The 12,663-nt window shown below is 42.1% G+C and overlaps 2 protein-coding genes across 2 annotated transcripts in view; both read left to right on the top strand.

Annotated features, from left to right (window-relative positions):
* The window catches only part of LOC146978059 (major histocompatibility complex class I-related protein 1-like), a 62,426-nt gene that overhangs the window by 25,950 nt on the left and 23,813 nt on the right, over positions 1 to 12,663 (top strand). The window lies entirely within an intron of this gene.
* Positions 7,126 to 9,877, top strand: LOC146978062 (major histocompatibility complex class I-related protein 1-like). Its single transcript, XM_085790464.1, has 4 exons — positions 7,126 to 7,135; positions 8,670 to 8,948; positions 9,078 to 9,380; positions 9,744 to 9,877. Exons 1-4 carry the CDS (start codon positions 7,126 to 7,128, stop codon positions 9,860 to 9,862), a joined length of 711 nt encoding a protein of 236 aa, XP_085646590.1. The 3' UTR covers positions 9,863 to 9,877.

Raw genomic sequence — 12,663 nt, 5'->3', positions numbered from 1 at the left:
AGGGTCAGGTAAAGAGTGGACCCCCCTGAGCTTGTGTTTTGGTTGCAAGTGAACAAAAAAGGCTCACGCACATCCAGAAGTGCAACCAGGTGCTGAGTCCAGGGAGGCGAACACAAGAAGAAAGGACTCACTGTAGATGCTCCCAAATATACACAAATTTATTGGAGGACCACATAAAAGGGACAACGTTTCGAGCAGTGCGCTTTTCGTCAGGTCAATTAAGACAGTTGCTTTTGGGTGTTCAGTAAATAGTGGCCATCAATAATAAGTATTGGTGTAAATTAAGATAACGTATAGGCTTCACACTGATGTTGTGTATCTCCCCAATCCCTTACCCACACACCCACTTTTTTTTGTCCTTTACATATGTTTGTGTTTTTGGTTTTTATTGTGTTGTGTTGTATGTTGTGATTTGTGACATCGGAAGGCTGTGATCTTGTGTTGCTTTTTTTGATGAATTTTTCTTGTATTTATTATTATTCCCTTCATTTTGTCCTGTGTGATTCATTGCACTGTGGCCCATGGGGGATATTGTTGCTACCCTCACACTGATTCGTTGCTACTGACAGAGGAATTGTTTGGTTTATGTGCTGTCCTGGTTTTGTTTGTTTGTTTGTTTGTTTTGTTTTGTGTGTTGTCTGACTGGAGACTGCAAACTGAATTACCCTATTTGGGATGAATAAAGTTGTTTGATTTGATTTGATTTGTTGTCGCAAAATGAAAATTAAAAAGGAAGTTAAAAAAAAAAGTCCCCCATCATCACCCGCAGGTAGCTACTCATGGGTGAGCACATCTAAAATATGCACTAACTTTATCACAACCAGGAAATAGATGTGAAATAAACGAGGAAAACCAACAGATTTTTGGCTGTACTTCAGTCGAGCTCGGTCTGTCAGAAAAACACGGAGAAGCTCCTGATACTGCTGCTCTTCTGCCACGTAGCATCTGCAGTAACGTCATTACATTCATTTATATATAATTAGTTGGTAAAAATATAACAAGATCCATATATATATTATCTATAATTTTTTTAAACACAAGCTAGTGATTATGTGTCAGCCGTCAAAATTACAACTCGACGAGACATGGTGAAGCAGCTGTTATGCTGCACACAACTGGAACAAACCAGCAGAACTGAAATCAGCCCCAACTCTAAGCACTTTTAAATCCAGGTAAAAAACATTTCTCTTTTCATGTGCTTATGGCTGACATCTTTTTAGGAACTTTAAACTTTATCTATTTTCTTTTACTTTTTTATTCTTCTTTGCTCTTGCTTTTAACTATGTTTAATGTTTAAATGCACTATATAAAGACGTGTTGCTGTGCCTTGTGGAGTTCGGGAATGCACTGACCAAGTTCAAATTTCAGAAATACCATTAAAGGTGCAACGGCTACTTTTTTTGCTACTTTCCTTTAAAACTATGGTCAATGAGAAAATTTTGAAAAAAGCAAAGGCCGCTGAATTAAAGCAGAAGTAAGCGAAATATTTGTGTTAATATAAGTCTTAAATAGTTATATCTTCCGACAGCAATCACTTCTATAGAGTGTTTGGTCTGAAACACGGGTCTGTCAGTCACTCTGCTCTGCTGTAAACCGAGGAGAAAACTTTCCTTGTATCCTACAACCTTTATCCAATGAGGAGAGAGAACGGCATAAAGGGGCGGTCCTCTCTGTGTGTGCAGCCAAGGGATGCGCGTGAATGTGGTGACGTAGGGACGAGGGCGGGGACTGCTAACTCCATCGGCTGCTTGGCTGAATTGTTCAGGGCCTTACAAACTACATCATATTCTCAAATGCATTCTCAGATGTTTCACTTTTCAATAAAAACCTCCAACAGTCATTTCATTTTAAACCTTTATTTATTCAGGGAAGCCAATTGAGAGCAGGCTCTCTTTTTCAATGACACCCTGATTACAGAGATAAGAACAACACAGCAACACCAACCAACCAAAACAGGCAAACAAGCAAAACCAAACACAATTATCAACAAAGTACACAGTATGATCATCAAGTGTCAGAATTAGGGGGCAGTGTTTAATCTCTCTCTCAACTATCCTATACATTAAAGGCATGAAAGCCCCCCCCCCCCCAAAAAAAAAGTGTCAGAATTAGAAATACATTGAGCAGACACAAGGAAAACAGCATATAATTGAGGGTGTCAGCTTCAGGAAAAGCAAGTACACTCAAGTACAAGACAAAGTCTAAATACCCCTGAAGGACTCCACTGAAATAAACTGTTTCAGTTTTAGCAAATCCTGCAGTTTATTCCATTGTCCGGGGCAAAGAAACTAAAAGCTTTCTTTCCTCCCTCTGTATTTACACGTGGAATGTCTAACCTAATAAATGATGCTGAGCGGGTGGGTCTTGGTATGCTGAAGTGCAACAAGGACATTAAGTAGGTTGGGAGTTTCCCAATCAATGCTTTATAAATAAACAAGAGGCAATGTTGCTCTCTACGAGAAGTGAGAGAAGACCAACCCACTCTTTCATATAAGACACAATGATGGGTGGAGAACCCATCGCCTGTAATAAAACGTAAAGCACTGTGAAACACTGCATCAAGAAACCTCAGAACGGAGGAGGAGGCATGCATATGCAAGGTGTCCTCATAATCAAAGACAGGCATAATTGTTGATTGTACTATGTTTTTTCTGCTGGTAAGAGAAAAACACGATTTATTCCTGAAGAGAAAACCAAGTTTCTTTTTCAGTTTTTTGATTAGATGCAGGGCCATTGTATAGGGGAGAAAGGTGATGATAATTCTAGGGGCCCAGCGCCCAGTGGGGCCCACAAAAAACCCCAGTAGTCTAATCTTTGTTTGACTGAATTATTCTGCATAAGATCTTGACTAATACTACTCATACTCATAGTAATGCTGCATTAGCATCAAAACAAAGTAGGCCCCAGAATTCCTAGCAACGGCCCTGATTAGATGTTCAATATGCGTTTGGAAAGACAGCCTACTATCCAACCAGATGCCCAAATATTTATAAGACTCAGTCTCATTGTGTGTACTTTTCTGTAAGGTGTGTATTCTGATGTTATTATTATTAGTCACTTGAGTCCTAGAGAAGAACATGCATGGGTTCAAACAAGCTTATGCTCAACACGTTGAAAGCAGATTGTAAGTTCATGTTGCTTCTGGTGTGGGACCAGTACTAATTGTATCATCTGCATAATAATGGAAGTTACAAGACATGGAAGTGGGAACAATATTATTCATATAAAGTGTAAATAAAAGAGGGCCTAGAATTGACCCTTGAGGTACACCTTTGTACACATTAAGTAAACTAGACTCATCTGCTACAACAGTCTGTGTCCTCCCAGACAAATAATTACTGAACAAGTTTATTGAGGAGTTATCAAACCCCAATGAAACCAGTTTATTTAATAAAATATTGTGTGTCAAAGTCCACATGTTGTGTCTGTTGTTCCAGGGACATGGATATTAGCTGAGCAGTCAGTCTCCTCACAGATCAGTGTCCACTGAGTTCATCAGGGTCTTGATTCATGTTTCTGTGTAAAGTTCAGAGTGATCCTCAGTCTGAACTTGTCTGCAGTGCTGCGCAAGTCCAAAACACATGAACCACAGAGACACTGACTGATTTGACATGATGCAGTTCCTCACCTGCAGAGCTGATAATAAACATGATGGTAAACTTTATTTAGAAAGCTCTCGTTACAATCAGTGAACACACTGTGCTTTATAAAAGACAATGTGAGCAGCATTAGTTTTTCCTGACAGTGATGACTTTCTAATTTTCTCTTCATAAAAGTCTGGTTCATTTGTACCCCAGTAGTTTTCTCCTTGTTCTCTGAGAGCTGTGTATATGAAGATGTTTAATGATCAAGGAAACACATATCAGAGATGTTTCAGTCAGTTGTACTACTACATCTGGGTTTAATCTGCATCATTCAGCATCTCTGAATTCCTTGAACAATTTCCTGTTTGACCAGTTTCTTTAATTCCCAGGCACAAAGTGACAAATGCTGAGTTTTGTCACTTCTCTTGTTTGTTACTTACAGAGAGGACATCGAAGCGTCTGTATCATTGGTCTGTTGTTCGTCTGTGGCAAAACAAAATGAAGACGTTACTTTTGTTTCTTCTTCTCTGTCACAGTTCATCAGCAGGTAGGATCACATTCAAATATTTATTCAACTCTTCACTTTACTTTCTGCTCAACTCTGGATTTTTCTTCTGCGTCACACTGCTGCATGACCTGGTTTCGCTTTTATCTCAAATGGATTTTCAGATGAATCTGACGGAATATATCACATTTATGATAAGTGCAGGTTTATATTTATAATTAAAACCATGTCTGTCCCACAGTTAAACACTCCACTAAGTTTCTCTCCACTGCATCTTCTGGAGTCACAAACCTCCCTGAGTTTGTTAGTGTTGGACTGGTTGACGACACTGAGTTTGGTCAATGCAACAGCAACATAAACACAGTTGAACTAAAGCAGACCTGGATGAAACGAGTACTGGATGAGAACCCTGAACACATGCTGTGGTACTATAGAGGGTGTTTTGAAGATCTGCCTGAATCAAGAGCCAGGTTGGACCATGTCAAGCGGCATTTTAACCACAGTGGAGGTAGGTACAGTCTGTATTTTCGTATTTAATGTTTTGCTGTTAAACAATGGTCCATCTACTGAGCATCAACATAATCATCAGTGAACAGTGAACCCTTTTGGCCGTAACAACATGAAGGAGGGTGACGTTCAGCTGAAGCTTCTCATAACCGTCTACACATGAGGAACTTCATAGACTCTGTCGAGGTCTCTACAGACGAGGCCACTGCTCTTCTGTAACTATCATTTTATAATGAGTCTCTGACACTGAGGGAGTCTTCGTGAGGACAGTCTGATGTCAAAGGTTTTCAGTCATTACAAAAGTCAAAGTTTAAAACACTAATTAATCAAACTACACAGTAAATTCTTCCACATTTGTTACCAACTGATAAATATAAATAAAGTTTCATCCCTCATATTGTAGAGACCTCAGGAAACGAGCTAAAAGTCACTGAGAGTCTGAGGTTCAGCCTCATTTTTATCTGACAATTTACTGAAAGAAATTTGATGCAGGTTCAAATTATCAAATCAAATAACCAAATAAACTTTATTTGTCCCACCAGGGGAAATTTGTCTGGGGCAAGGGAGTTGTGACAGCTGCCATGTACAAGTAAAACATCCATACACAGTACATAATATACAATAAAACAGTAACAAAGGCAAACATATCCAAGAGAAGAAAAAGAAAGAAAGTGCGGGGTGCAATAAATAGAGTAAAATACAATACAATACAAGTTCAAATAAAAACATACTAAAAACTAAAAGAAAGAACGGTAACACTTTATTTTAAGGGGTCCTTGTTCCTGTGTATCTAACTAATTAATTACAGTGTAATTACCTATGTAACCGTATGTAATAACATGTACTTACATTGTAAATACATAGTGTATTTTGGTGTACTTACAGGTCCTTGTTACACTTGTAATAAGAAATGCCAAAGTGGCCTCTCTCTTTGCACAAGCATTTCTTATTACAAGTGTAACAAGGACCTGTAAGTACACTAAAATACACTATGTATTTACAATGTAAGTACATGTTATTACATACGGTTACATAGGTAATTACACTGTAATTAAGTAGGTAGATACACAGGAACAAGGACCCCTTAAAATAAAGTTTTACCGAAAGAACAAGGGATGTTGATTAAAGCCAGCAGGTGGAGGCAAACTGGATGTAATTAATATGATTGGTTGATTGATGGTGTTGGTGTTACGCCCCAGAACTTGTTGGCCCGGAGGAGCATAACAATGGACCCAAGCAATGACCCTAAACCAAACGCAAAGACACTAAATTAACTAAAAGGAGATTTAATACACAACAAAAGTGGTACAAACAAAATAACACAAACTAAAACAAACAAAAGCCATGATGGGAGGCAGGCAAGCCCAGCAGTCCCCACACACTGCCCCCGCTTCCCAGTGTCAGCTGCAGGGTTCTTAAGCTCAGCAGCCCAGGTGAGCCTCGTTGTCCTGATTGGGACCTGGATGGAGCTGTGAGGGGAAAAAAAGCCACTCAAATTTACAGTGACACCACCCACCCTCTCAACTCTGCATTTGTTTTGATGCCAACGGGAAGGAGGCTCAGAGTTCCCTTAGCTAAAAAAGCAGGGTACAAAAAGTCATTTGTGCCGTCTGCAGTGGATATCCTGAACCAGAGCAGGTGAACTCTGAGCTACAGTGAAACTGCAGCTGTTGTATGATACTGTAATGTTGCATTTCATGTGTTTATTTATGTACTTGTTACTGTGCTGGATGTACCCAGCTGTTGTTGTTGGCTGACTACCAAGATGCCAAAGGCAAATTTCTACTGTGTTTTTAAACCATTGAACAATAAAGTATTCTTATCTTAAAGGGAGGGAGAGAGACACACACACACACGGCTGAACCCCTTTCAGGGTCGCCACTCCCACCAGATACCAAAATGGCTACCACCATGAGGGGAAACTACGAAACAAGGTTAACTTACAACACTGTGGTGACCAAACCAAAATCGAGTGCAGCCACAAACTAATGGGTCACACAAAGTACTGTAGTTGCTATCTAGCAACACAAAAAGACCCGAACAAACAAAGTGAACTGCCACTGCGACGACACAAAATGGCCACCAAGCAGTCTGCCATTAACCAACAGACACTGACCTTATAATTCACTAAGTCAACTCCATCACACAAAGATCCACTGATCTATGGAGTGACACACACTAGGTCCAAACACACAAGTGACTCAACCGAAAGTGGACTGCAACAGCACAACACAAGAGGTCACACAGTAGCCACTGCTACACAAAATGTTGCCAACTTACACTTAAGCTGCAACCGAACGACCCAACAAACGTACTGTGCAGGTACCACACAAAAAGTCACATACCAAAAGTTACTGTTACTATTTAACACACAGGAATCCAGACGAAACTAGAGGTAGAGTCAACCCACAAGAGACTGTGATTACGCTGCTGTGCGACTCTGCTGAAGAGTGACATTGTGGAGAGGCACCCTGTAATGTGGTTAACTATCTAGAGGCTTCTTTAAACGTTGAACTCTGCGAGTGGACAATGGACCAAGGCAAGGTCCACTGCCACACAGAAAACATACCCACACCCAGGTTTCACCACCAAAAATAAGAAAGACAAAATAACAAAGTGGCAAGAGTCTCTCTCTGCCCGATGACTACCTTACAGGGAACTCTCAAGCAAACACAGGCAGGCAGTAAAATAACAGACCATCTTGAAAAGAAATCTACCACTACCTCACACAACAGCTACAAACCTTTACTTCACCTCATGGTTGTTCAATCCCGCACGAGCCCCCAATTGTTACGCCCCAGAACTTGTTGGCCCGGAGGAGCATGACAATGGACCCAAGCAATGACCCTAAACCAAATGCAAAGACACTAAATTAACTAAAAGGAGATTTAATACACAACATAAAAGTGGTACAAACAAACAAACAAACAAACAAACAAACAAACAAACAAATAAACAAACAAAAGCCATGATGGGAGGCAGGCAAGCCCAGCAGTCCCCACACACTGCCCCCGCTTCCCAGTGTCAGCTGCAGGGTTCTTAAGCTCAGCAGCCCAGGTGAGCCTCGTTGTCCTGATTGGGACCTGGATGGAGCTGTGAGGGAAAAGGGAGGGAGAGACACACACACACAAACACACACACAAGGCCGAACCCCTTTCGGCCATAACAATGGGTTGATGGGCAGGGGATCCACAGCCATGGCCTCCCCCCTGCCCACATAGGGGAAGGGTTACCAGGATGGTAGTGCCAGGAACCAGCCCCTCCACCTGACTGAGGTCAGATGGTGGGGTGGGAGGGGGCTAGGGTAGTGGATCCGCAGCAGTAGCACTCCCCACTACCCTAGTGGGTGAAGGGAGGGGCCTCTGCCGCGAGAGGTGTCGGTTTGTTTATTTAATAATGAGATGGAGGTGGGAATGAAGGAGTGTTTAAAACGGTTGGTCCTACACCTGCTGGCTCTAAAGCGCCTCCCTGATGGCAGCAGCTGGTACTCTTGAAAGAGGACGTGTGAAGGGTCGCTCAGGATCCTATTTGCTCCCTTCACAACTGTACCCTCATATATTGCCTGCAGCGACTGGAAGTGATTGTGGTCCTGTTTCCCCACTATCCTCAATGCTGTGGTCAGCAGTCTTTGGAGTCTGGCCTTACACTGGACTGTGAGGGAGCCGAACCATGCTGCCATACGATACTGGCCAACACTGCATTATAGAATGTTAACATTATCTCGGTTCGGACCCCAAACAGCCGCAGCCTTCTTAAAAAGTGGAGCCTCTGAGCTAATCTGTTACAGAGGAAATCCACGTATGTAAAAAAAAAAGAGAAAAACTTCATTATTATATAATGGACACCTCTCCATAATCATTGACTGTTAAAAAAAAAAGACAATCATATATTATATTAAAAAATATAAACCATAAACAACCAAAACATCAATCATAAAATCCAATCCACCAATCATTAAAGGCTTTTGGATCCTGAGCAGCAGAGGACTAAAACTAGAGAAACTAGAGAAAGGACTAAAACTGATCATCTGACCACAGGAGACATCATCTGTCCTTTAACTGTCTCTGTCTCAGGTGTCCACATCTTCCAATGGTTGAGTGGATGTGAATGGGACGATGAGACTGGAGAAGTTGTTGGCTTGCTTCAGTGTGGTTATGATGGAGAAGACTTCATATCACTGGACATGAAGACACTGACATGGATCGCTGCAAAACCACAGGCTGTCGTCACCAAACTAAGATGGGAGACTGACAAACTTGGAACAATATACTATGAGAACTTCTTAACTCAAATTTGTCCTGAGTGGCTGAAGATGTACATGAACTATGGGAAGGACTTTCTGCTGAGAACAGGTAGAGTCACATGACCTGATGTAGTTTGATGATCACAATATTATTGATATAGACCAATCAGACTGAATCACCACTGTATAATCACTCCTCAGTCTGACATCACCTTAACCTCCCACCTTCTCTCTCCAGTCCGTCCCTCAGTGTCTCTCCTCCAGAAGACTCCCTCCTCTCCAGTCAGCTGCCACGCTACAGGTTTCTACCCTCACAGAGCCCTGATGTTCTGGACCAAAGATGGAGAGGAGCTTCATGAGGACGTGGACCAAGGAGAGATCCTCCCCAACCATGATGGATCCTTCCAGATGAGTGTTGACCTGGATGTCTCATCAGTCAAAGCTGAAGACTGGAGGAGGTACGACTGTGTGTTTCAGCTCTCTGGAGTGAAGGACGACATCGTCACCAAACTGGACAAAGCTCACATCAGGACCAACATGGGTAAGAGTGACATCAGCAGCTCCTGGATGTGACGTCATGTCTGTGGTTTGTTGGGTATTTTAGTCTTTGTTCTACAGTTGAGCTGTGAATTCATTTTCAACAACAGTTGTGAACATAGATACAGTGGTTTAAAAGCTGACCAGCTCATCTCTTGGTTAATAAACCTCATCAACTAAGTGCAGCAGGGCAGCACTGTGCACAAACTAGAGATGGTTGACAAGTTTCCAGAGACAATAACCTGCTGCCTCCACAAGGGGGCAGTAAATTACCAGATGAATGTAAACAGACATCAGCTCCTACACTCTTGTGTTCTGACCTGTTTATCTGTTCTGGTCTTAAAATGTGATATTTTATATTGACCAGAGAAGCCCAGTAACACCACCGTCCCCATCATCTCTGCACTGGTTCCTCTGGCTCTCGTCCTCATCGCTGTCACTGGATTCATGGTTTATAAACAGAAGAAAGGTGAGAGAGAAAAGTAGACAGATGATCTGATTTAATGACTCTTATAATATTTAGATCTTAGTCTTTGAGTTCATGTTTTATCCAGATTGTAAAACTGAAACAAGCTTCAGTTTTTTGCTCAAAAATTAGTTCACCAAGTCTGAGTAGGAGAGGATCATATTCAGTGGTGATGAGCTGATCAAACACATCCCATTTTTTTTTCAGGCAAAGACCATCCATCCTGTAAGTAAAACTGATTTTATTTAGACTGAAATGATCTTTTACACTGAAATTGATTCTAAATCATTTAATGGATTATCTACTTTAGCAGAATTTTCTTCATTTACTGTTTTTAGAGATTCAGTGCTAGTTAAATGGACTTTCCACAGTTTGACACAGTGTGTTTCTGTTCTCACAGCTCCTGGAAACAGCTCTGAACTCTCTGAGCGTCTGAATCCAGAAACCTGACTGACAAACACTTGATCAGTGACCTCACATGGGATGGGAGAAGTCAACACACAAAAGTACATCAGCTTTATATAATGTTAAGTGGGATGTGTTTTTTTCCCATGATTCTTATTTTATCCTTCGTCTTGTGTTAATTGTTCTTTATCATATGTGTTATTGAAGCCATGTTGTTTTCTATGGTGACAGGTCATGGGATATAATTGTTTAATAATTCTAACTGCTGCCTTTGTTGAACAGATGCTGATGATATTGGGACAAGGTGTTAATCTTAAATTTTATATCTAACCAGTTGGACCAGTCCATGTGGTTCAGTCTAACCAGATAATAAGGCCGAGGCAGCGGCTGCAGAGCGGCTGCTCTTTGACTGAGTGAGAGGAAGAATTAAAAGCTGCTTGTAGCAACATTAACTGAGGGTCAGTGAAGGCATCGTCTGTCTGTCAGAGGCTCAGTAGATTCATAACGACACAAGCTGACACCCACTGCAGGTCTGATGACAGGCCCAAAGCCATCTGACTGGAGAACTGGTCGTCTACGGAATCATCAGAGATCACATGTCTTGTTCTGTCTTTTCTCTCTGATGTTTCACTTTTCAATAAAAACCTCCAACAGTCAAAGTCCTCATGTTGTGTCTGTTGTTCCAGGGACATGGATATTAGCTGAGCAGTCAGTCACCTCACAGATCAGTGTCCACTGAGTTCATCAGGGTCTTGATTCATGTTTCTGCAGGCCCGTGCAGAGACCTTTGGTGGGGCAGGTGCTCAAAAGAAAAAAAAAGGCATACAAACTATATATATATAGTATAGCAGTGATCATAATAATGATGAAAAAAGAAAGCACATTAAAGGGATATTCTGGCATAAATTTAAGCCATGGTCCAACGCATAACCACTAGCTTCTCTTGTAGCAACTTTAGCAATGACCGCACCATAACAAACAGGGTCCCAGCCCATAATACGAGGCACCAAACATAGCTTAGCCTGCTTTCTATTGAAACGAGATGAAAACAACTCACCCACTCTCCTCCAGTTATACGCTATGCAGCAACTTTCCGTGTCCAGCATAGAGTCCAGGCACTGACAACACACGTCCGAGTCCGACTGGCAGCACAAACATCTGGTTTCAGTGGCCACCGACAGGCAGTGACCACCAGACTGACCACTTGATTCCCCCATATCCTATCTGTGATGTCTGCTTGTTACAGCCATGGTTACAGTACAGGTAGTCAGCTGGCATGTGTAACAATAGGAATTTTTGTTAGGAACCTTTATCCAGTTCAGTGTTACACACGGACATGTTTGTAGTGACACCACCGGAGTTACCGGACCGAGCTGAATGTAGAACCTGATGTGCTGAAGTTTAATAAAGTTTGTAACCCAGCAGGGTTAAGCAGTAAGAAAGTGTACGCTTCGTGTGATGAAGTAACAGACTTTAACAGCGTGGAGGCGATTACAGAGTGAAGTAGAGTCCCGCGCTCAAGGATGAATGTGTGTGTATTACTCCATGTAATGCAGCCAAGTTCCTATGTATCCTGCTTATCAGTTTATAAAAGTTATTATCGAGTGTTCACAGGGAAATGAATGGAGAGAATTACGTAAACAAGCGCGAGATTAGACGCAACGTCACACGCGCGATTAGGACCATAGACTGATCAGGATGCCGTTCGTTGCCAGAAGAGACTGTCTGTAACATAGTGAAGCAGACATAAGGGACAACACGGCTGAGTTTATGGAGTTTGAGAACAACAACAACTGGTTTCATTTCGATGGGCGCCACTGCCAGTTTGAGACCGAGTTTACTGAAGACAAGCTGAAGGAAATGGAGGAGTAAAGTCAAAGAGGGGCAGCTGCGGTGGAGACTATGTTCTGGAAATGGAGGCTAAAAGTGACAGAGGGAGAGAGCCGGTGGAGGATATGTGCTGGACCTGGGGGATTCAAGTGGTCAGTGTGGTCACTGCCTGCCAGTGGCCGCTGAAACCAGATGATTGTGCTGCCAGTTGGACTCGAACGTGTGTTGTCAGTGCCTGGACTCTGTGCTGGGCACGGAAAGTTGCTGCATAGCGTATAACTGGAGCAGAGTGGGTGAGTTGTTTTCATCTCTTTTCAATAGAAACCAGGCTAAGCTAACAGATGTTTGATGCCTCGTATTATGGGCTGGGACCCTGTTTGTACTGTTGATGACGTTTGGTGCTGTTCTGAGCATTATTTGTGGCTATAAGTGGCTTTTTGATCGGTGGCTAGTGGATCCTTATACTGCGCTGTTTGTTATGGTGCGGCCATTGCTAAAGTTGCTACAACTAGAGAAGCTAGCGGTTAGCAGACTTCATCTCTCGAGGGGGGGTCTAACTCGGTGTTACGGTGCGTTGGACCATGGG

The sequence above is a fragment of the Trachurus japonicus genome, chromosome 11, assembly GCF_045865225.1.
Source record: "Trachurus japonicus isolate A0001 chromosome 11, Traja_1.0".
Classification (NCBI taxonomy): Eukaryota; Metazoa; Chordata; class Actinopteri; order Carangiformes; family Carangidae; genus Trachurus; species Trachurus japonicus.
The sequence above is the reverse complement of the archived record's forward strand: the minus strand, read 5'-3'. Positions and strand labels throughout refer to the sequence as shown.

Bases quoted from the DNA above. Each gene is read 5' to 3' on its own strand.
- LOC146978062 (XM_085790464.1), top strand. The intron at 8,949-9,077 runs GTAGAGTCACAT...TTCTCTCTCCAG, and splicing joins GGACTTTCTGCTGAGAACAG to TCCGTCCCTCAGTGTCTCTC. The intron at 9,381-9,743 runs GTAAGAGTGACA...TATATTGACCAG, and splicing joins TCACATCAGGACCAACATGG to AGAAGCCCAGTAACACCACC.